Source organism: Protopterus annectens, chromosome 7.part0 (assembly GCF_019279795.1).
Source record: "Protopterus annectens isolate FY-2018-M chromosome 7.part0, PAN1.0, whole genome shotgun sequence".
Taxonomy (NCBI): domain Eukaryota; kingdom Metazoa; phylum Chordata; order Ceratodontiformes; family Protopteridae; genus Protopterus; species Protopterus annectens.
In genome coordinates, this window is record NC_056739.1 from 626,090,716 (window position 1) to 626,112,730 (window position 22,015).

At 42.6% G+C, this 22,015-nt stretch overlaps 1 protein-coding gene across 1 annotated transcript in view; it reads right to left on the reverse strand.

The window, feature by feature from the left end:
- Window positions 1-22,015, reverse strand: part of VPS13C (vacuolar protein sorting 13 homolog C) — a 6,956,796-nt gene that overhangs the window by 6,816,795 nt on the left and 117,986 nt on the right. The window contains exon 2 of the mRNA XM_044076309.1: window positions 14,809-14,852. Coding sequence (XP_043932244.1) covers window positions 14,809-14,852 — 44 coding nt within the window. The remainder of the gene's footprint in view (window positions 1-14,808; window positions 14,853-22,015) is intronic.

The following is a 22,015-nucleotide window of genomic DNA, read 5'->3' on the forward strand; positions in this document are numbered from 1 at the left end:
TAGTGCTGGAAGCAATTGGCCAGAGGGCTGTCAAAATCCTTACGGATTTTTGGCAAGCCGAAATTTCAGCTTACCTTAGGATTATCCATTCTCAGTTATTTCCTGGTGGATTAAAGGTTGCTTACCACTACAAAAACCATTCCTCAACCAGTGAGTCTATGAACAAGTAGGCTTTAACCTCCGAATAACCCACCTTCTTTAGAAGTTAGTGTCAGATAATAATGCTAACATTCTATCATAAACACGTCTAACTGCCAAAGCATTGCCTTCATCAGCCTTTACAATTAAAATCTTATCTTCATTATTCAACTGTAAAGTCTCTCTCTCAGTTTTATACAAATTGTAGTACTTGTAGCACAGCTTTTTAAATCAAACAATTCTATGATTTGCAATTCAGATAGTCAAAAATATATCCAACTTTCTATTTCAGGGGTGGATTGAAAAAGTACAGTTGTGTACACTTACCACAAATGTAGATGTTGAGTTTATTCACTGTTGCAGTCATTACATTTGGGTAATTTGCTGGCAGGTTGCCCTCAGTCGGCCTGAACAACAATGTCTTGGGTCCCGAGTCGGTTGCCTTCTCCTCTTCCATGACGTCAGGTGTATAAAACATGCAGCAGACGTCATTTTATTCAGTTTTTCTTGCCCCAGATGTCAGGTGCCCCCCAACCCAGACTGCAACAGTGAATACAGTAACATCTACATTTACGGTAAGTGTACACAACTGTACTATGTTCACGTTTCACTGTTGCAGTCATTACATTTGGGTAGAATCCCAAAGCTATGGATGGGAGGATAAAACTAAACATTAGGAGCGGCTATAAGGCTCTGCAGAACTGCAGTGGCAAAGCCGGCCCTGGATTTGAAGAGAAGTAAATGAAAATGCTTTATGAAGGTATGAACAGAGCTCCAAGTAGCAGCTTCTAGAATGTCTTTTGTTGGAACTCCTCTGAGTAAGGCTGCTGAGGTAGAGGCAGCTCTGGTGGAACGTGACCCGATTCCCTTGGGTACAGGTTTACCATGATGCAAGTAGCAGAAATGAATGCAGTGGCTTATCCACTTAGAAATGGTCTGCTTTGATATAGCCTTCCCCTCTGATCCTGAAGCAAATGCCACCAGTATTCGCTCAGACATTTAGAGATTTGGTCCTGTTTAAGTAGAATATTAGTTGTCTGTACGTCCAAAGAAAGCAGAATCCACTCCCCCTTGTTCTGCAGATTTGGGTAAAAAGATGGCAGGTGAACAGTTTGGTTAAGAGCCACACTGGATACCACCTTAAGCATAAAGGAAGGATTGGTTCTGAGGGTCACTCTGTCCGGGTAAAATGTAATAAAAGGCTCCACAGCCATGGGAGCCTGTAGCTCTGAAACCCTTCTTGCTGAAGTGATTGCCAAAAGGAAAGCTGTTTTCCAAGATAACTTTATATCCGCAGTAGCTGCTGGTTCAAAAGGAGGCAGGGTGAGTTTTTCCAGCACAAATTTGAGGTCCTATGCAGGAGTTGGAGATCTTCTGGGAGGCCTTCAATTTTTTGGCCCCTCTAAGATGCTGTTTTAGCAGAGGATGAGAGAAGATAGGATGCTCCGTGTTGTAATGAGCCAAGATGGCAGAGGCATGGATGTTTATAGAAAAGAATAAGCCCTTGTCACACATCTCAGTCAAGTATTGTAAATTCTCTTGTACTTGGTTTCAAGCACAGAATCTCTTCCATTTATCAGCATAAGATTTTCTAGTACTAGGCCTTCTGGCTTCCAAAATGACATCCATAACAGATTTACTGAGAGGTGTTGTTTGAATAATTACATGGCCATGCTGCCAGGTTAAGAGTTTGGAGCAGAGTGTGCAGAATTTGATTGTTCTGCAGAGACAGTAGAGGTATTGGAGGCAAATACCAAGGAGGGAGTTGAGACATTCCTTAGAATTGGGTATCAGTGCTGGCGAGGCCAGTCCGGAGCAATTACGATTATTTTTGGTTATTCCTGTCTGACCTTTAGTAAGACCTTGAAGAGAAGAGGCAGAGGAGGAGGAGGAAAGGCGTAAACTGATAGGTTTTTCCAACTGAAGGCTAGGGCATCCACTTTCCATGCTTGTCTGTGATAAGTCATTGTGCAGAATTTGTCCAGTTGATAATTTTGGGACGAGGCAAATAGATCTATGTCTGGGCTCCCCCATTTCTGTGTTACCATGCTGAAGACATGTAAATCCAGTTTCCACTAGTGCGGGTCCATAAGATTTCTGCTTAGGTTGTCTGCCAGAGTATTTCATTTTCCTGGCAGGAATTGAGCTTGAAGATGTACTTGGTAAGTCAAGGCTGTGTCCCATAATGCCATGGCTAGTCTGCAAAGGGGATAGGAATGTGTACCCCCCTGCTTGTTGATGTACCACAACTGTGGTGTTGCCCATCTTTATCAGTAGTTGTCCTGGATGAAGTAAGTCCTTGAAGGCTGTCAGGTCATTCTAAACAGCTAGCATCTTTCTGGTTGATATGCAGAGGCATTTGTTTTGGACTACATATGCCCTGAATACATCTCCCCGCCAGGTATGCCCTCCAAGCATAGTCTGATGCGTCTGTAGTTAAGGTGTGGGTAGCAGGGGGTAGAGTGAATGACAGTCCCTTGTTTTGATGACATGTCTTTGCCCACCAAAGAAACTCCTGTTGTAGGCAGGGAATGGGAGGAATCATTGTTTTCAGACTGACAATGTCGACTCCATAAACATTTTAGGTAGACTGCAGGATGCCATGAACCCCAAAGCCTGCAGAATTTGTCTTGTAGATAACTGGATTTTTGTTGCCATCTGTTTGAAGTATATAGTCAGTTGCCTTTGTTTGTCTGGCAAAGCCATCTGGGCAGTTGTATTCAAGCTTGCACCCAGGAATGTAATTTTTTTGAGAGGGTACCAGTTGTGATTTCTTTTCGTTCGTGTAACCTAGGCATGTTAGAAGCCTTTACGCCAGATGTTGAAGACGAATGTCCTTGTTCTCTGCTTGAATGGGACAGTCGTCCAAGGATATATTTGTACGCTTCTTTGTCTGCAAAACGCAATTATTGGTGCCAGGCACTTTGTAAAGACCCTGGGTGTAGTACATAAGCCAAAGGGCAGTGCAGAGAATTGGTAATGCATAAAACCGGCCTTGAAGTGGAGGTATCTTCTGCACGATCCCCTAATTGGGATATGCAGGTATGCCTCTTAAGTCTAGGGTCACTAACCAAGTGTTCTTGCCCAGCCTAGGCAGTAGCCATTGTAAAGTCAGCATTTTGAATTTTGGAATGTCCAGGAACGTGTTCAAAAGTCGATAAGTCCAGTATTGGACGCCAGGCATGGTCTTTTCTGGGTACCAGAAACAGTCTAATAAAACCTGTGTCCTTTTTCCTGTTCTGGTACTGGTTGAATAGCCCCCATATCCATGAGGGACGTAACTCGTTTCCGAGCCTCTGCACGTTGATTTTGTGGTGGATCTGGCCAACCATTTGGAATTGACAAAGTATGGAAATGAAATATGTATCCCTGGGATACTATGTTTCATACCCACTTGTCCTGGGTAATAAACTGCAAATTTTGAGCATGAAGTGCTAATTTCCCCCCCCAAGGGGCTGCCAAACGATAAGTGCTTGGTGATGGCAGAGGGAAGTCATTGAGACTGCTTACTGTAGGGTTGTGCTTTGTTTCCTCCAGATTTGGAGGTGGTGGCACCCCACTGCTTCAACTGTAAGAACCCTGTGATTGGTATCTAGAGCCTTTGGAGTGCCTGGATTTGCCTTGTGAGGCTCTGATGGACACAGGAAAGAACCAATTTTTAATAGGCCAGTGCCTACTGAATCTGGGTGGCTGCACTTGAAAGAAATCTTTTACAGTTTGCACAGATTTAGCTTGGTCTTCCATTTTCTTTAAAACCTCTTCTGCCTTATTACCAAACAGAGTATCATGCTGTAAAGGGGCATCCAACAATTTAGCTTTAACATAATCAGGCAGATTTTGCTCCTTGAGCCACGCATGCCTTCACAGATCCAGTAACTGCAGCCCTGCAAGAGGCCTCCAAGGAATCAAAACCATATTGCAAAGTATGCTTTCCAACCTGTTCTGCTGCATGTAATAATTCCTGTAATTCTTTATTTTCCACACAAATCAGAAATTATCATTTTCTGTTTCAATAAGCCCATAACATGCTGTTGATATTTAAGCATATGAAACTATCAGTTTAAGGCCCTAATTGCCAAGGTTGCAGACTTCTTTCCCCATCTATCCAGCGCCCTGAAATCTCTATCAGAGGGGGTAGGATTTTTGGCTGTTGAGGCCTTTACACCCTTGGGACCCTGTGAGATAGTTTCAGGATCAGCAGCAGGACTTTTGAATAGAAATTTGTGCGAGTCAGGAACCCTGTAATATCTGTCTGGCTTACTAGGAGCCGGAGGTAGGGAATCAGGAGCCATGCTAGATTCCGAAAACACATCAACAATGTCTAATACAGGCGGTATAGCCAAAGTCCTATGCTGAAGGAGGAAATCCCCAAGCCTCTTTTTTGATTCAGAGAAATCCAGACTCTCCCAATGAAAATGTTCCCTTAAAGTATGCAAGGTTTCTCCAAAAGAATAATCCTCAGGAGGAGATGCAGATGGGATGGATTCTTCTGCATCTGAATCCTCATAGGGTGGTATAAGAAAATTCCTGATCAGAAGAGGAATCAGAAGAAATAGAAACCTGATCTGAAGATTCATAATCAATGTCTTGCCTAGGCCTCTTAGAAGGGGAGGGGTTGGGAACCCCTGATGATCAAGGTAATTAAGTCCTCAGCCATTTTGATAATCTGTTTTTTAGGCATAGGGGCCTAAGCACGTAACTCATGAGTCAGTCTGTTAGACTTAGATGTTTTAGATCTTGTTTTTGAAGCTGGCGGTTTTATATAAAAATGTTGAGGCCTGAAAACACCCTCAGAAGCTGGTGCCTGCTCAGCGGCTCCAGACCCATCCAAGGGAGAGACATCCGCAGGTTCAATACTCTGAGAATTTTGCGGCATACCAGACTCTGCATGGGTCTCAGTAGAGGCCTGCGACTCAAAAGTAGCGGGTATCAGGGGGGCTGCGAAAGCGCCTCACTGAGTACCAGCAACTGGCTTAAGAGAAGCTTAGTAGTCAGTTTTGGACCTTGACTGTCGGTCTTTCTTTGCATTTTATGTGAACTCCGGTAGTCGGATTGCTAACAGATGACATTTCAGGGTAATTAAATCTGGATCCGAAATATTTTGAAGAAAAAATATACAGACTCTTAATAGTGTGTTGGTTAAATCTAGCACAAAACCGACAGCAAGGCACGTTACTGATCTGGGCCTAGGCAAAGAAGAGAGTACAAATGAAAATCCTTATGAGGTATTTGCTTCCCACAAGTAATGCAATTAAACTTTACTGACATCAGTAAAGAACAAGAAAAAGTTTCCCCAATGGGGGGTACTTGGCTTTAGTTGAAGACTTAGGTTCTGAAACTCTAATGTGAAAATTTCAGGAGTCAGCCAACTGCTTTTGCTTCAGGCACCACGTGGCAAGAAAGACTGAATAAAATGTAGTCTACTGCAGGTTTTATACCCCTGACGTCATGGAAGAGGAGACAGCAACCAACGCAGGACCCAAGACTTTGTTAATCAGGCCGACTGAGGGCAACCTGCCAGCAGATTACCCAAATGTAATGACTGCAACAGTGAAACAAGATCATCTTTATTGAACTGTAAAAGTATCTTCATCACAGGAGTACTTAAAATGACACTATCAAATACTCCTATGATGATGACACTTTAAAATTTTACAGTTTAATGAATGTATTTTAAGATATTTTCAATCCACTCCTGAAAAAAAAGACTTGTAAATGTTTTGACTGTCTGAACTGCAAATCACAGAATTACTTGATAAAAAGCCTTGTTAGAAGTACTACAATTTTGCTAAAACAGAGACTTAACATTTTAATAATGAAGATATTTTAATTAAGCCTGATAAAGGCAATGCTTTGGTAGTAAGATGGGTTAGAATTATCTTGACACTAACTTCAACAAGAAAGTGACTTAATTGGAGGTTAAAGCCTACTTATTCATAGACTAGCTGGTTGAGTAAAGTACAGTTGTGTACACTTACCATAAATGTAGATGTTAGAGTGTCTTCACTGTTGCAGTCATCACTGTAGGGTTCTTCCTGCCGGCAGGCAGCCCTCAGTCGGCCAGAATCCCAAAGTCTGGATCCGGTGTCAGCTGTGTACTCCCCCTCCGACGTCAGTGCGCCAGGGGTACAAAGCTCCCAGCCGACGCCATGTTCTCCAGTTTTTTTGCCCCAGATGTCAGGTGCCAAAAGTAAAGGCAAAAAGTAAAACAAAAATGTAACATACAACAAACCCCATATCCTGTAGCAAATACACCTCAGAAGGGTGAAGCAGGGAACCACACCAATAAAAGTATAAGAGGGGACAGGAGGGTGGGTAACCCAGACTGCAACAGTGAAGACACTCTAACATCTACATTTATGGTAAGTGTACACAACTGTACTATGCTCGTGTTTCACTGTTGCAGTCAAAACTGTAGGGTTGAATCCCAAAGAAGAGATAAAGGGTGGTGGTTATAGAGTAGAAGGGGAGGCTAGAAGGCCTTGCAAGACTGCAGAAACAAAGCCTGCCCTAGACTTAGAATAAAGAGGAAGATTATAGTGCTTAGAGAAAGTATGCACTGAACTCAAGTTGCAGCTTCCAAAATATCTTTGGTAGGGACTCCCCTGAGAAAGGCAGCTGAAGTAGCAGCAGCTCTGGTAGAGAGAGTCCTCATTTTTCCAGGGATTTGCTTTCCATGATGAGTAACAAAATCTGATTCCATGAGCAATCCATTTAGAAATGGTCTGTTTTGAAATAGCTTTGCCTTTGGAATTTGCTGCATAAGAAATAAACAGTTCTGTTTTCCTGATATCCTTGGTTCTGTCCAAGTAAAAGCGAAGCTGCCTGTGTACGTCCAAAGAACGCAAGATCCTCTCCCCCTTATTTTGTGGGATTAGGGAAAAAAGTTGGCAGGTGAACAGTTTGGTTTAAAGCCACTTTAGAAACCACTTTAGGCATGAAAGTAGGGTTAGTCCTCAAAGAAACCCTGTCTTGATGAAAAATAATGTAAGGTTCCACAGCCATGAGCGCTTGTAACTCAAGAGACTCTCCTGGCTGAAGTTAAAGCCAGTAGGATAACAGTCTTCCATGATAAATACTTTATATCAGATGTGGCAGCAGGCTCAAAAGGGGGCAGAGTAAGTTTTTCCAGGACATAATTGAGGTCCCAGGCAGGAATGGGTGGAGTCCTAGGGGGCCTTAAATTCTTTGCTCCTGAGATGGTTTCAGAAGTGGATGTGAAAAAATTGGAGGATCTGTATTATAATGTGCAAAGATAGCTGAGGCATGTATTTTTATGGTAGAAAAAGATAAACCCTTATGCAACATATGTTAGGTAATCTAAAATCAATGGAATATTTGGAATATGAGGATCAGATTCCTGAGCATGCATCCAGGTGCAAAATCTCTTCCGTTTACCTGCATAACATTTCCGAGTGCTAGGCCTTCTGGCTTCTAAGATGACATCCATAACCTGTTTGGAAAGGGTAGGATTAATTATAGACCCTGAACAGACTTAGAGTTTTGACATGAGTGCAGGACCTGGCCCTGATGTTGAGACAAAAAATTTGGAATCTGAGGTAGAATCCAAGGAGGTTCCTAGGATAGATTTATCAGTGTTGAGTACCAAAATTGTCGAGGCTAATTTGGGGCTAGTAAGATCAGCTTTGGTTTGTCCCGTTTTATTTTTAAAAACACCCTTGGTAGAAGAGGTAGTGGTGGGAAGGCATACACCGAGAGGTTCCTCCAACTAAATGAGAGAGCATCCACTTTCCATGCTAGCTTGTGATATATCCTTGTGCAAAAAGTTTGTAACTGGTAGTTGTGGGGAGATGCAAATAGATCTATGTCCGGTCAGCCCCAGGCTTCTGTAATCATCTTGAATATTTGGGTGTCTAGCATCCACTTGTGGGGGTCTGACAGGTTCCTGCTCAGGCTGTCTGCCAGAGTGTTTTGTTTCCCTGGCAGGAATAGAGCTTGTAGATCCACTTTGCAAGCTAGTGCTGTGTTCCATAGAGTCATGACTAGTCTGCAAAGGGGGTAGGAGTGTGAACCCCTTTGCTGGTTTATGTACCACAGAACTGCGTTGTCTGTCCGTATCAGTAGCTGCCCTAGCTGTAAAAGATCCCTGAAAGCCAAGAGGGCATTCTGCACAGCTAACATCTCTCAAATTGATATGAAGATGCTTCTGATCCTCTGTCCAAAAACCTTGCAGGCCTTTCCCCTGCAAATGGGCTCCCCATGCATAATCAGAGGCGTCCGTGGTTTTCACGTGGTAGACTGAAAGCTTTCCCTTTGTTTTGAAGACATGCCATGGCCTGCCAATGAAATTCCTTTTGCAGGCATGCAAGACAGCAATCACCGTTTCCAGACTGTGACAATGCTGGGACCATACGCTTTTAAGTTTATCTTCCTCATATGCAGTCTTGCATATGGTACGAGTACGATGCAGGAAGCCATGCAACCCAAAGCCTGCAGGAATTTCCTTGCAGTTAGCGGAGACATTAATGCCACGCTTTTGAAAGTTGAAGCCAGCTGTAGTTTTTCTGGTGTCAGGAATGCCATCTGGGTTGTAGTGTTTAAAAGAGCACCCAGGAAAGTTATCTGTTGAGTGGGTACCAAATTTGACTTTTTTTACTTTCACAGTGAATCCCAGGTACTTTATTAGATTCTGAACAAATTCCAGGTGCTGGAGTAAGGTGTCCTTGCTGTCTGCTTGAATAAGGCAGTCGTCCAGATAAGGGTAAATTTGAATTCCCTTGAGTCTGCAGTAAGCTACTACTGGTGCCAGGCACTTGGTAAAGACCCTGGGCGCAGCAGACAAGCCAAAGGGCAGTGCAGAGAATTGGTAATGTTTCGAGCCTGCCTTGAACCGGAGGTATCTTCTGCACTCCTGTCTGATAGGAATGTGTAGGTAAGCCTCCTTTAAGTCCAATGTCACCATCCATGCATTTTTGCTCAACATTGGCAAGAGCTGCTGCAGAGTAAGCATCTTGAACTTTGGTATCTCCAGGAAAGTATTTAAGACTGACAGATCCAGGATGGGTCTCCCAAGTATTTTGCTTTCTGGTAACTAGAAAGAGTCTTGAATAAAACTCTTGTCCCGTCTCTGAATTTGGAACCATTTCTATGGCCCTCATAGCCATGAGGGACCTCACCTGTTTTAATGCCTCCACCCATTGAGTTTTTGGTAGGTCTGGCCATCCGTTTGGTTTTGGTAAGTGTGAAAGTGGAATTTGTAACCTCTTAAAACTACATCCAGAACCCACTTGTCTTGGGTTATGCAAGTCCAATTTCGGTGAAAAAGAGAAAGTTTTCCTCCCAAAGGAGCTTCCAGGAGAGAGGTTCCTGGAGCCATGCAGGGGGAGTCAGTGAGCCTATTTCCTATAAGGTTGAGACCTATCTTCTCCACCCCTGGGGGTGGAAGCACTCCACTGTCTAGGTCTATAAGAGGTCTGTGCTTGGGCCCTCCCTCTGGGGTGCCTATATCTACCCCTCTGAGGCCTGTCCAAGCTGGGAAAGGACCAATTTTTAGCTGGTCAATTTCTGCTAAATCTAGGAGGCTAAACTTGTAAGAAATCCTTAACCGTTTGCATGGATTTTGCCTTATCCTCCATTTTCTTTATAACCTCTTCAGCCTTAGACCCAAACAAAACATTATGTTGAACAGGAGCATCCAGTAATTTTGCTTTTACTTGATCAGGCAAAATTTTGTTCTTTTAACCAAGCATGCCTTCTAATGACCGTGCTGCTGCCCTGCAGGAGGCTTCCAAAGCATCAAAACCACAGTGTAAGGTAGGTTTCCCCACCTGCTCAGTAGCATGCATCAAATCTTGTAATTCCTCGTCTGCACATGCAGAAATGGTACACATTTTTTGTTTCATAACACTCAAAAGGTATTACTGATTTTTCAACATATGAAATTGACAATTCAAAGGCCTAATAAAGTAGCAGAAGTGTACACTTTTTTGCCCCATCTCTCCAAAGCTCTGGAATCCTTATCCGACGGAATAGGGTTCTTAGCAGTGGCAGCCTTAACACCCTTAGGACCCTGAGAAATGGTTTCTGGATCAGCAGTAGGATTTTTAAATAGAAACTGGTGAGAGTCAGGGACTCCAATATCCATCAGGCTTAGCAGGGGCCGGAGGAAAGGAGTCAGGGGTTAAATTAGACTCAGAAAAGACATCATCCACAATATCCAAAATAGGAGTAATAGCCAGGGGTCTGGTGTTGGGGAAGAAAGAAATCCCTAAGCCTTCTCTTAGATTCAGAGTACTCCTGTCCTTCCCAGTGAAAAATGTTCCCTCATGTCATGTAAAGTTTCCCCAAGAGAGTAATCATCAGGAGGAGCTGAAGGAATAGATTCCTCAGCATCAGAATCCTCTGAAGGAGGAAAAGTATAATCCTATTCAGAGGAAGACACTGAAGAGATAGATACCTGATCAGAGGATTCATAATCCAATTCTTGTCTTGGCCTTTTGTCTGGAGGGGGATGGGAACCCCTAATCATAGTTAGCAAGTCATCCGCCATTTTAAGCATTTGTTTTTGAGATTTAGGTCCCGGATCAGAGGAGGCCTGGGCTTGAGTCTTTGTTTTAGGAGTCTTCGTGTTTGCCTTTACCTGAAGCTGCGTAGGCCTGAAAACCCCCTCGGAAGCCGGTACCTGCACAGCGGCTCCGGACCTATCCGAGGGAGCATTATCCGAAGGTCCTGCACCTGGAATATCCAAAGGCCTAGTTGGCTCCTCGTGGGAGTCCCATCGGCAAGCGGTTCTGTAATGGCTGAGAGGGGCTGCAAAAGCGCCTCACTGACTACGGCTGAACCGGCAGCTGGCTCTGATAGTAAACTGCCTGATTTGGACCTCGGAGGCCTATCCTTATCCTTGCACCTTTTATGAACTTCGGTAGTCTGAAGCGTGTCCGACGTTATAATTAAATCGCCTCCCAAAGTAATGAAAGGCAAAATCGCACCTCCGTTTAATAGTACGTTTATTAAATCTAGCACAAAACCGACAACTAGCTACGTCGTGGTCAGGGCCTAGACAAAGAATACATCAAGAGTGAAAATCCTTATGAGGTATTTGCTTCCCACATGAAATACAATTATTAACTTTCTGACATCGGTCTAGAGCAAGAAAAAAAAAAGTTTCCCCAACGGGCTACTTGGCTTTGAAAAGAAGAATGTCTTCGGTATGAAGCACCAAAAATAACAGGAGTCTGCCGACCGGCACTTGCGAACTGCTTCCACCGCGTGGCAAGAAAGACTGGAGAACATGGCGTCGGCTGGGAGCTTTGTACCCCTGGCGCACTGACGTCAGGGAGGGTGAGTACACAGCCTACGCCAGACCCAGACTTCGGGACTCTGCCCGACCGAGGGCTGCCTGCCGGCAGGAAGAACCCTACAGTGATGACTGCAACAGTGAAACACAATGAACATCTGCTTTATAGTGTAGGAAAATTGAATCCACCAAGAAATATCTGAGAATTAATAATGCTAACGTAAGCAGAATTTTTGGCTTGCCAAATATTCATAAGGATTTAGACAACCCTCTGTTATGCCAATTGCTTCCAACACTAACAGTAAGCCAGAAAGTATGCCTAGTTTTGATTAACATCTTCAGAAATTAATCAGTTTTAGTACATGTTAATAAAAAAGCATCTTTAATATAAGATGAAAGAAATTTCTGAAAAGGATTTGTTTGTGACTTTGGATATTAGATCGCTTTATATAGTTATAACCAATGCTGAAGGGATGGAAGTTGAGATTGGAATTATTGAAATCTAAATTATTTGAGTAATACGTTGAGTTTGTTAATGGGAGATGGAATATAAAAAAAGAAATGCATAACAATGCATATTTTCATTATAAAAGTATGCACCCTAGAAAGACAAAAGAAAACGTTGTCAAAGGGCAACTTATGTGAATTATTAATTTAACAGTGAGACACCAAGTTTTTTTTTTTTTTTTTTTGGAGAGTAGGTTTCTGTAATAAATTGGTCAGAGTATCCAGAGAAATTAGTGCCCGATATTTTCACTGAAATAAGTTTACTTAGAAATAAAAGGACAGACATTAAACACAATGAAAGGGACTTTAGAACATCCATGTAATTTCAAAATAACACTGATGCTATAGTATTACAAATGCTATTAATAATTGGAAGATTTTTAGTGGAAGTTGAGATTAAGGTAGTAGGTGACCATTCATTATTTACACAAAAGGGGAAGAGTATCAAACATTTCTAAGCAAAATTTAATATGCCAAAAGTGTCATAAAAGGGGCATGGTGAAATGTTTGAACTACAATGTGTGTGATTTTCTGTACACGGATGCCAATGAAATAACTAAATACCGTACTAGGATCAATGCAGGTTTTACTTCCAAGTCCAAATTTATGGTCTATTTTTTTTTTTTTTTTTTTTTTTGAGTTTCATGTATGACTTTCTACATGGGTTGTAATGTAAGAAAATTACACAAAAAGAATAAATAAATGCAAACAGGCAGTACAGGCATGAGATGAAAATAATGCCTTGGGAAGGAACTTTAAAAATGATTAACTGTAAGGTTGCCTTTAAGTTGTTAGTATTGTACAATATTAAAAATGCTGAGAATGTTCAATGTTGAGGATGAATTGGGGTGGTTGAAACTGTGACAACCCACCACTGGATCAGTAATCAAATTTACTTATATTTGTTGACTGGGAGTGTTTGACTGGACATAGGTCCATTTTCAGCGGAGGCCCGGGGAGAAAAGCTCCACAGTTAAAATAAACATTAATAAATAAAAATAATAATAATAAATAATCATGGAGCCTCAATCCTCACCACTGGTAATAGTGGGGGATGTACACTGACAGGATGACAAGGTACATACAGTATTTCCAGATGCAGCTCTCTGCATCAAGTGCAATTTCCCTTAAGAGCACACACAGACCAGTCAATGGCTGGTTTCTCCCCATTTGTCCAGATTTCCCCAATAAGACTCCCCCCTGGCACAGTTGTAAAGTTGAGATCTCAGCTGAGTGGTAAGCCAAGAAATGCAGCATCCTCTCTGGCCAACCAGTGCTTCATATCTCTGCCCCAGTAGCTACCACACACGGGAAAGGCTGGCACATGTTAATTATGCCCCCTTTCCCCAACTACAATGTCATCACTGCCACCAACCAGCTCCTTATCAGGTACTTTATGGCCCTTAAAGGGCATCCAATCTTAACTGTGTAGTGTTACTTTACTATTAATACAAATGGTAGTTCAACCAAGACCAAGGCTATTAGGAGTGGCCCACATGCCACCAAATAAAGATGCAAGTACTATCAGAACTTCAACATCTCTAGACACATCAGCCACCATGAAAGGTTTAAATATATTTAATAATGAATATTAAAAGAAGAAAATACTCTGTATATAATCACAGTGAGAGAGTTCAAAAATCACACAAAATACTTAAAACATTGCAGGATAGTCTCCAATAAATAAAAGAAAAATATCTACACTAAGTTTTGATATATTCCTAATAATGGCTATAACCTAGAAATTTACTTGGAGCAAAGCAGATGTGCCTTGAATGACTCCTAGTTCCCAGGGCGAAAACCACCGATGGCAACAGGCAGAATTTAGCATCTACCTGTGAAAATAAAGAAAGGGCTTCTCCTCAGATCTTAGAAAGATGGTGAAAGTCATAAAATACTTCCAAGACAATACAGAAAGCTCCCTAGTTTGTGTCTCCTTGCTGCATTGAAACTGAAAAATATTTTTACTGCGTAGCCATAAGGTAATTTAATTTCAGCTATTTTACTTTACTGAACCTCCTGTATTCCAGTTTCCAGTGTTAACACATACATCTAAACAGTTACAATAGTGCATGTACATTTCTGTTATTTTCCAGTACGGTACACTGTGGATACATTTCAAGCACTTTGCAAAAACCTTTTCAACACGCACTTCTGTACCAGTAGTTTGATATATACACATGACATGCAGTTCTAAAACATTTGTAACACAAGCATCTTCTATGAATCATATTTACAAATAATTTACAAAATTCCATACAAGCTGTGCTGGCAGTACCTCCCTTTGTCACAAGAATATTCCTGACAGGTTAAATTAAATGCTTGTTACCCCCAGAGCTTGAGAGAAGATTTTGTAGCTTAATTAAAAAGTAAGGGGTTAAAATATTAATTTGTATTTAAGCATGTAGTTAGATTTTACTACTTCAGCAGTTTCAATGATGCAACTTTTGGTAAGATGAAGTCTCGGTGTGTTCAAGAGATGTAATCGCTTAATTTTTTTTTTTTATTAAATACAGTAAAGTGTTTTGTAGGGGGGGTTATTTTACTTGCTTCACAACATATCACATCTATCTCAATGAGTCCTTAAAATTTTCTTTGGTTTCCATGCCTGCAGACTGACCAACCTCAAAATATACGCAGCAGAGGTTGCAGGGCTTTCCATTTAGAATGTTAAAGCGGCAGCAACAAGATGGTTTGAGCATGGGATCCACTTAAACTATGAAACAAATTTACTTTGGAGGTCTAAAGACACTACCACCAGAAGCTTAAAATATTGTAAGGCAAATTTTACGTCAAGCCCAACAAATGAGGTTTAATATCCACCCTTAACATTAAACTTGGTTAAAGACAGCCTCTGAAATCAGCAACTTTCAAAGAAACACTGGTAAACAAAATAAACTACTCACAAGCGCATTTTCTTTGATCTGCAGATTATCCAGAACAACATTTCCTGTAGAAGGAAAGAAGATTAAAGTCATTCATTCATGCAATAGCTATTTAAAAGTGTCCTACATTAATCTCAACTACATATTATTACTCCCCTATGGCAAAGTTTGCTAAAAAACTAAAATTTTCTAGACAATACCACAGCCAACCTACCACAGAAACAGTGATGTCCCACACTGTGAATAAATCTCAAATTAAGACGTGAAACTAGATAGGAAGGGCCCAGACAGCGCGAGAGACAGTGAGGGCGACAGCGAGAGCGCGCGCTAGAGAGCGAGACAACGAGTGCAGTGGCTGAGACAGCGAGACAGCTGTGAGACAGCGAGTGCCTGAGTGAAAGAGGCGCCAGCCTGAGACAGCGCCCAGAGACAGCGAGAGCGAGAGAGACAGCGACAGCGACAGCGAGAGACAGCGACAGCGAGAGAGAGCGACAGCGAGAGAGAGCGACAGCGAGAGAGACAGCGCGCGCGACAGCGAGAGAGAGAGCGACAGCGAGAGACCGCCAGCCGACAGCGAGAGACAGCGACAGCGACAGCAGAGAGACAATGGCGACAGCGAGAGACAGCGACAGCCCGAGAGACAGCGACAGCGAGAGAGACAATGGGCGACAGCGAGAGACAGCGCGCGACAGCGAGAGAGACAGCGCGCGACAGCGAGAGAGACAGCGCGCGACAGCGAGAGAGACAGCGCGCGACAGCGAGAGAGACAGCGCGCGACAGCGAGAGAGACAGCGCGCGACAGCGAGAGAGAGCGAGACCGTGATCGAGAGAGCGAGACAGCGAGTGACAGATGGCAAGCAAGAGAGCGACAGCGAGAATGTACAGTTGTGTACACTTACCATAAATGTAGTTGTTAGAAGTGTATTCACTGTTGCAGTCATTACATTTGAGTAATCTGCTGGCAGGTTGCCCTAAAAATCGGCCTGATTAAGAAAGTCATAGGTCCTGCGTCGGATGCTGTCCCTTCTTCCATGACGTCAGGTTGTCAGGAGTATAAAACATGCAGCAGACGTTCTTGCCCCAGATGTCAGGTGCCCCCCTAATCAGGAGCAAATAAACACAGACACAGAAGTATACCTCCAACCAAAAGCAAATACACCAAAAAGGCTTTTAAAGCATAGTAAAGGAAAGTAGAGGTATATAGTCAGAAAAACTAGGGGGCTGGAGGGAGGGTAACCAGGACTGCAACAGTGAACACACTCCAACATCTATATCTATATTTATGGTAAGTGTACACAACTGTACTATGTTCTTAGTGTCTCACTGTTGCAGTCATTACATTTGGGTAGATTCCCAAAGCTATGGTTAAGGAGGAGGAGATTATACAGCATTAGGGCCAGCTATAAAGCCCTGCAAGACAGCAGTTGCAAAGCCAGCTCTGGATTTAGAGAAAATTGGTAAATGACCATGCTTGGTGAAAGCATGTACAGAACTCCAGGTAGCAGCTTCTAGGATATCTCTGGTAGGGACACCTCTGAGAAAGGCTGCAGAAAGATGCAGCCCTGGTGGAGTAAGATTTGATCCCCTGGGGATAGGTTTTCCATGGTGCTTATAGCAGAAATGAATGCAATGGTTTATCCATTTTGAAATGGTTTGTTTTGAAATGAACTTTCCCTCTGGCCCTGAAGCAAATGCTACCAGCAATTGTTCAGATTTTCTTAGAGATTTAATCCTGTCCAAGTAGAATCTTAGTTGTCTGTTCAGATCCAAGGAATGCAGAATTATTTCCCCTTTGTTCTTTGGATTGGGAAAGGAGGTTGGCAAATGAATGGACTGATTAACAGCCACACTGGAAACAACCTTGGGCATGAGGGTTGGATTGGTCCTGAGAGATGCCCCGTCTGCATGAAAGATGAAAGGCTCCACTGCCATAAGGGCCTGTAATTCAGATATCCTTCAAGCTGAAGTGACTGCTAAAAGGAAGGCCATTATCCAAGAAATAAATTTTAAGGCTGTAGCAGCAGCTGGCTTGAAAGGAGAGCGAGTTTCTCCAAAACAAAGTTAAGGTCCCAGGCAGCGGTAGGAGCTCCTCCTGGGTGATCAAGTTTTTTGCACCTCTGAGATGCTGCTTGAGCAGAGGAAGAGATAAGAGGGGTGGGTTTGTGTTATGAGCCGAAATAGCCGAGGCATGGATTTTAACAGAAGAAAAAGACAGGCCCTTGTGGAGCATCTCTGTGAAGTATTGCAAAATCAGAGGTAAATTATGCGCTGCTGTGCTCATTCCTAAAGATTGGTTCCAGGCCCAGAATCTTTTCCATGTCAGCATAAGATTTTCTAGCACTAGGTCTCCTCGCCTCCAAGATGACATCCATCACAGGTTTGTTGAGGGATACGTTTAAGTGATTAACCAGGCTGCAAGGTTTAATGTTGGAAGCTGAGGGTGCAGAATTTGGTTCTCCTGCTGAGACAACAGGGAGGGGGTCTGAGGCAGGTGCCATGGAGATATTTGCGAGACACTGAGCAGAAGGGGAAACCGGTGTTGGCGCGGCCAGTCTGGAGCAATCAAAATCATACTTGGTTTGTCCTGTTTGACTTAGGTTTTTCCAGCTGAAAGACAACGCATCCACTTTCCAGGTTTGTTTGTGGGGAGTCCTTGTGCAAAACATGTCAAACTGGTAGTTTTGGGGGGAGGCAAATAGATCTATGTCTGGGCTCCCCCATTTGCTTGTCAACATACTGAAAATCCGTGGTTCCAGTTTCCACTTGTGTGGGTCCATAAAATTTCTGCTTAGTCTGCCACTGTATTCAATAGGAATTGAGCTTGTAGATGCACTTGGTAGCTCAAGGCGGTGTTCCACAATGCCATGGCTAGTCTGCAGAGGGGGTAGGAATGTGTAACCCCCCTGCTGGTTTATGTACCACATAACCATGGTGCTGTCCATCTTAACCATTAGCTGTCCTGGAAGAATGTAGTCCTTGAAGGCTGTCACAGCATTCTGTACTGCTAACATTTCTTTTAGACTGATATGTAGGTGCATTTGATTTGGGTTCCATTTGCCCTGAATGCACTTCCCTGCAATTGAGCCCCCCCCCATGCATAGTCTGATGCATCTGTAGTTAGAGCGGCAAGGGGTAGTTTGAATGGTAATCCCTTGTTTTGGTGGCAGGCTTCTGCCCACCATAGGAACTCCACACGTAGGCAAGGTACGACAGGAATTGGTTTCCAAGCTGTGACAAAGTTAACTCAATAGACTTTTTTTTAGATACCACTGTAGTTTCCTCACATGCAGTCTTGCATATGGAATTAGAAGAATGCAGTTGGCCATGAACCCCAAGGCTTGCAGTATTTGTCTTGCAGATAGAAGGGGTTTTGTGGCCACTTGTTTGAACAGATGAATTTGCTTCTCTGGCATGAGAGAAGCCATCTGGGCAGTTGTATTCAAGCTTCCATCCTGGAATGTAATCTGCTGACAGGATACCAGTTGTGATTTTTCATTTATGGTGCACCCTAGACAAGTTAGAACCCTTTTCACAAATGCCGGATGATTTAGAAGTATGCCCTAGTTTTCTGCCCGAATTAGACAATCATCCAGGTATGGATATATTTGAATATTTCTTTACCTGCAAAATGCAATAACTGGAGCTAAGCACTTTGTGCATACCCTGGGCACAGCAGACAAGCAAAGGATAGTTCAGAGAACTAATAATGCAAGTAGCCTGCTTTGAATCGTAGGTATCTTCTGCAAGATTCCCCGATTGGGATATGTAGGTATGCTTCTTATAATTCTAGAGTTGCCAACCAGGCGGCTTTGCCTTCGCAGAGGAAGTAAATGGTGAAGAGTCAGCATCTTTAATTTTGGAATCTCCATAAAGTTATTCAGAATAGACAGGTCCCAGACTGGACACCATGATTTGTTTTTTTGGGGTACCAGAAAAAGCCTTGAATAGAAACTTGTCCCTTTTCCTCTTCTGGCACCAGTTGAATAGCCCCCCATGCTTGAGAGAGAAAGTACATGTTTTTGAGCCTCTGCTCAATGATTCAGTGGGCAGGTCTGGCCACCTGTTTGGTGTTGGCAACATGTGGAAATGAAATCTAAATCCCTGGGACAGTATATTTAAAACCCATTTGTCCTGGGTTATGAGTTCCCAGTTCTTTGCATGAAGACCAATCTTTCCCCCCAAAGGGACGGGAACAAGATAAGTGCTTGGTAATTTTAAAAGGAAGTCATTGAGACTGCTTACTATAGGAGGGTGTCTTGTATTTCCAGATTTGGAAGTGGAGGCCCCCCCCCCCCACACTGCTTAGTTCTGAGAGTCCTCAGACTGAAACCTGGGCTTTTTGATGTTGTGGGGTTTGGCTTGAGAGGATCTGGAAGGGGTTGAAAGGACCAATTCTTAGTAGGCCAATGCCTACTAAAACCTGGCGGTTGCACTTCTAAATCTATAACAGTTTGCATAGATTTAGCTTTATCTTCCATCTTTTTTAGAACTTCTTCAACCTTATTGCCAAACAGACTATCCTGATTTAAAGGATCATCCAACAATTTAGATATAACATGATCAGGCAAGGATTGCGCCTTAAGCCAAGCATGCCTTCTAAGCACAGACCCAATAACAGCAGCACTGCAGGAGGCCTCTAACGAATCAAAACCACATTTCTAAGTATGTTTTCCAACTTGTTCAACAGAATGCCTTAAATCCTGTAAATCTTGATTTTCCACACAATCCAAAATCAACATAATTTTCTGTTTAAGCAGACCAATAATATGCTGTTGATATGTTAACATATAAAATTGGCAGTTCAATGCTCTGATTGCCAAAGTCGCAGAAGTATAAACCTTTTTACCCCATCTACCCAGCACCCTGTAGTCTCTATTAAAAGGTGTATGATTTTTAGCAGTAGAAGCCTTAATGCCCTTGGGCCCCTGAGAAATTATTTCTGGATCTGCAACAGGATTTTTGAAAAGAAACTTGTGGGACTCAGGAACCCTGTAGTATCAGTCAGGTTTACTAGGAGCCAGAGGCAAAGAATCAGGGGCCAAACTGGATTCAGAGAAAAAAAATCAACAATGTCTAGTACAGGAGGTATAGCCAAAGGCCTATACTGAGGTAGAAGCAGGAAATCCCTAAGCCTCTTTTTTGAACCAGAAAATTCCTGGCTTTCCCAGTGGAAATGCTCCCTCAAAGTATGTAAAGTTTCCCCAAAAGGAAAACCCTCAGGAGGGGAAGCAGAGGGAATAGAGTCCTCTGCATCAGAATCCTCATAAGTAGGAAAGGACAAATCCAGGTCATTAGAAAAATCTGAAGAAACAGAATCCTGATCAGAAGATTCATAATAAAAGTTCAGCCATAGGCCTCTTGGGGGGGGGGGGGGGGGGGATTTGACTACCCCTGATTTGAGTAATTAGATCTTCAGCCATTTTTATCATTTGTTTTTTAGGCATAGGGGGCCTGAACGTGTGGCCTGGGCATAGGTATTTTAGACATGGATTGAGATTTACGCCTTAGTAATGAAGGCGGTGTCGATTTAATATGCAAGTCTGTAGGCCTGAAAACACCCTCAGAAGCCGGTGCCCTGCACAGTGGCTCTGGACCCATCCAAGGTAGACATCCACGGGTTCCAAAGGTGAAGCATCTCGCGGCATACCAGACTCCAATGGGTCTCACTAGAGGCCTGCGTATCAGAAATAGCAGGTATCAGGGGCTGCAAAAGCACCTCACTGAGTACCAGCGAACTGGTGACTGGCTTAGAAGTATAGTCTGCAGTTTTGGACCTCGGTGGCCTGTCTCCGTCTATCTTAGCGTTTTTTCAGAATTCCGGTAGTCGGATGGCTAACAGACATGTCTGGATAATTAAACAGAGAACCAAAATATTTAGAGGCAAAAATGTACAGTCCACGGATAGTGCACTGATTAAATAAAACAAAAACCGACAGCAAGTAACATCATGGTCAGGGCCTAGGCAAGTAATACAGTACGAATGAAAATCTTTCAGGTATTTGCTTTCCACAAGTAATGCAATTACTAACTTTTACTGACATCGGTAAGGAGCAAGAAAAAGTTTACCCAACGGGTTACTTAGTTTAAGTTGAAGATTTCGGTTCTGAAACTCAGAAACGAAAATTTCAGGAGTAGGCCAACCTGCACTTGCGAACTGCTTCTGCTTCATGCACCGCACAGCAAAAAAGATTGATGTAATGACATCGGCTGCATGTTTTATAGCCCTGACGTCATGGAAGAAGGGACAGCATCCGACGCAGGACCCAAGACTGTTAATCAGACCGACTGAGGGCAACCTGCCAGCAGATTACCCATATGTAATGACTACAACAGTGAAACAAGAACATCTTAAAGTTCAAATTTTCTTGCAAATAACTTCACCTCCAAAATTCTATCAACTAAACACCATCCTGTTGAAGGTAACACCTTTTAAAATTATGAGAAATTGCCTTAGTCAACACAACTTTAAAATTTCTAAAACAATCAGAGTTGCAGCTAATGAGATACACAATCAACGGGTCACCAAGAGAATATCAGTCCTCAGTAATGTTTCTTATACAAAAAAGTGGCTCTGTGTCTGCATCTCTAGTCTAATCATGCATAGCAATATTCAAACTTAACCAATACACACAATTTTCTGTTCGGTCTAGTAGCCCTCTGCCAACTACTGTTTGACATTTCTTCTCTTGAATGTAGATGCCATAAATCCTCAGCTTTTCTCTTAACAGTCTCTTGCACTCACAGTCTCCCTCCCCCTTCCTTGTATCTCTGGAAAACTAGCTATGCAATCCTCAACTAACAAACAAAGATGAGTCTTTCTTATGAAGAGCTCAGATGAAAGTTTAACTAAGCGAGCGTGAAAAGCTTCTCATGAAGTCAGATGCTGTAGTAACACTAAATGCAAGACATAAAACACATTTGAAACATTGTTTTTTTCAAGAACATGTGATACAGTGAAAGTAATTTATACCTGGTATCTGGAATTCCAAGAGGTCTTCCAGTTTTATTTAAGTTTTTAAGACTTGACCACCTTCTACATTTTGATTGAAATCAATGCTAAACGCAGAATCTTTTAAACTTTGCACATACCAAGTACAGGCTCTTTTACAGAATAGGATTCCCTTGGATGTAAAACAGAGTGGCTCACTGACTGTCAAAGTGAAACTTGGACAAATGATAGACAATTAATCAGATATGTACTTAACATCTGGCACATCAAGACCTCATT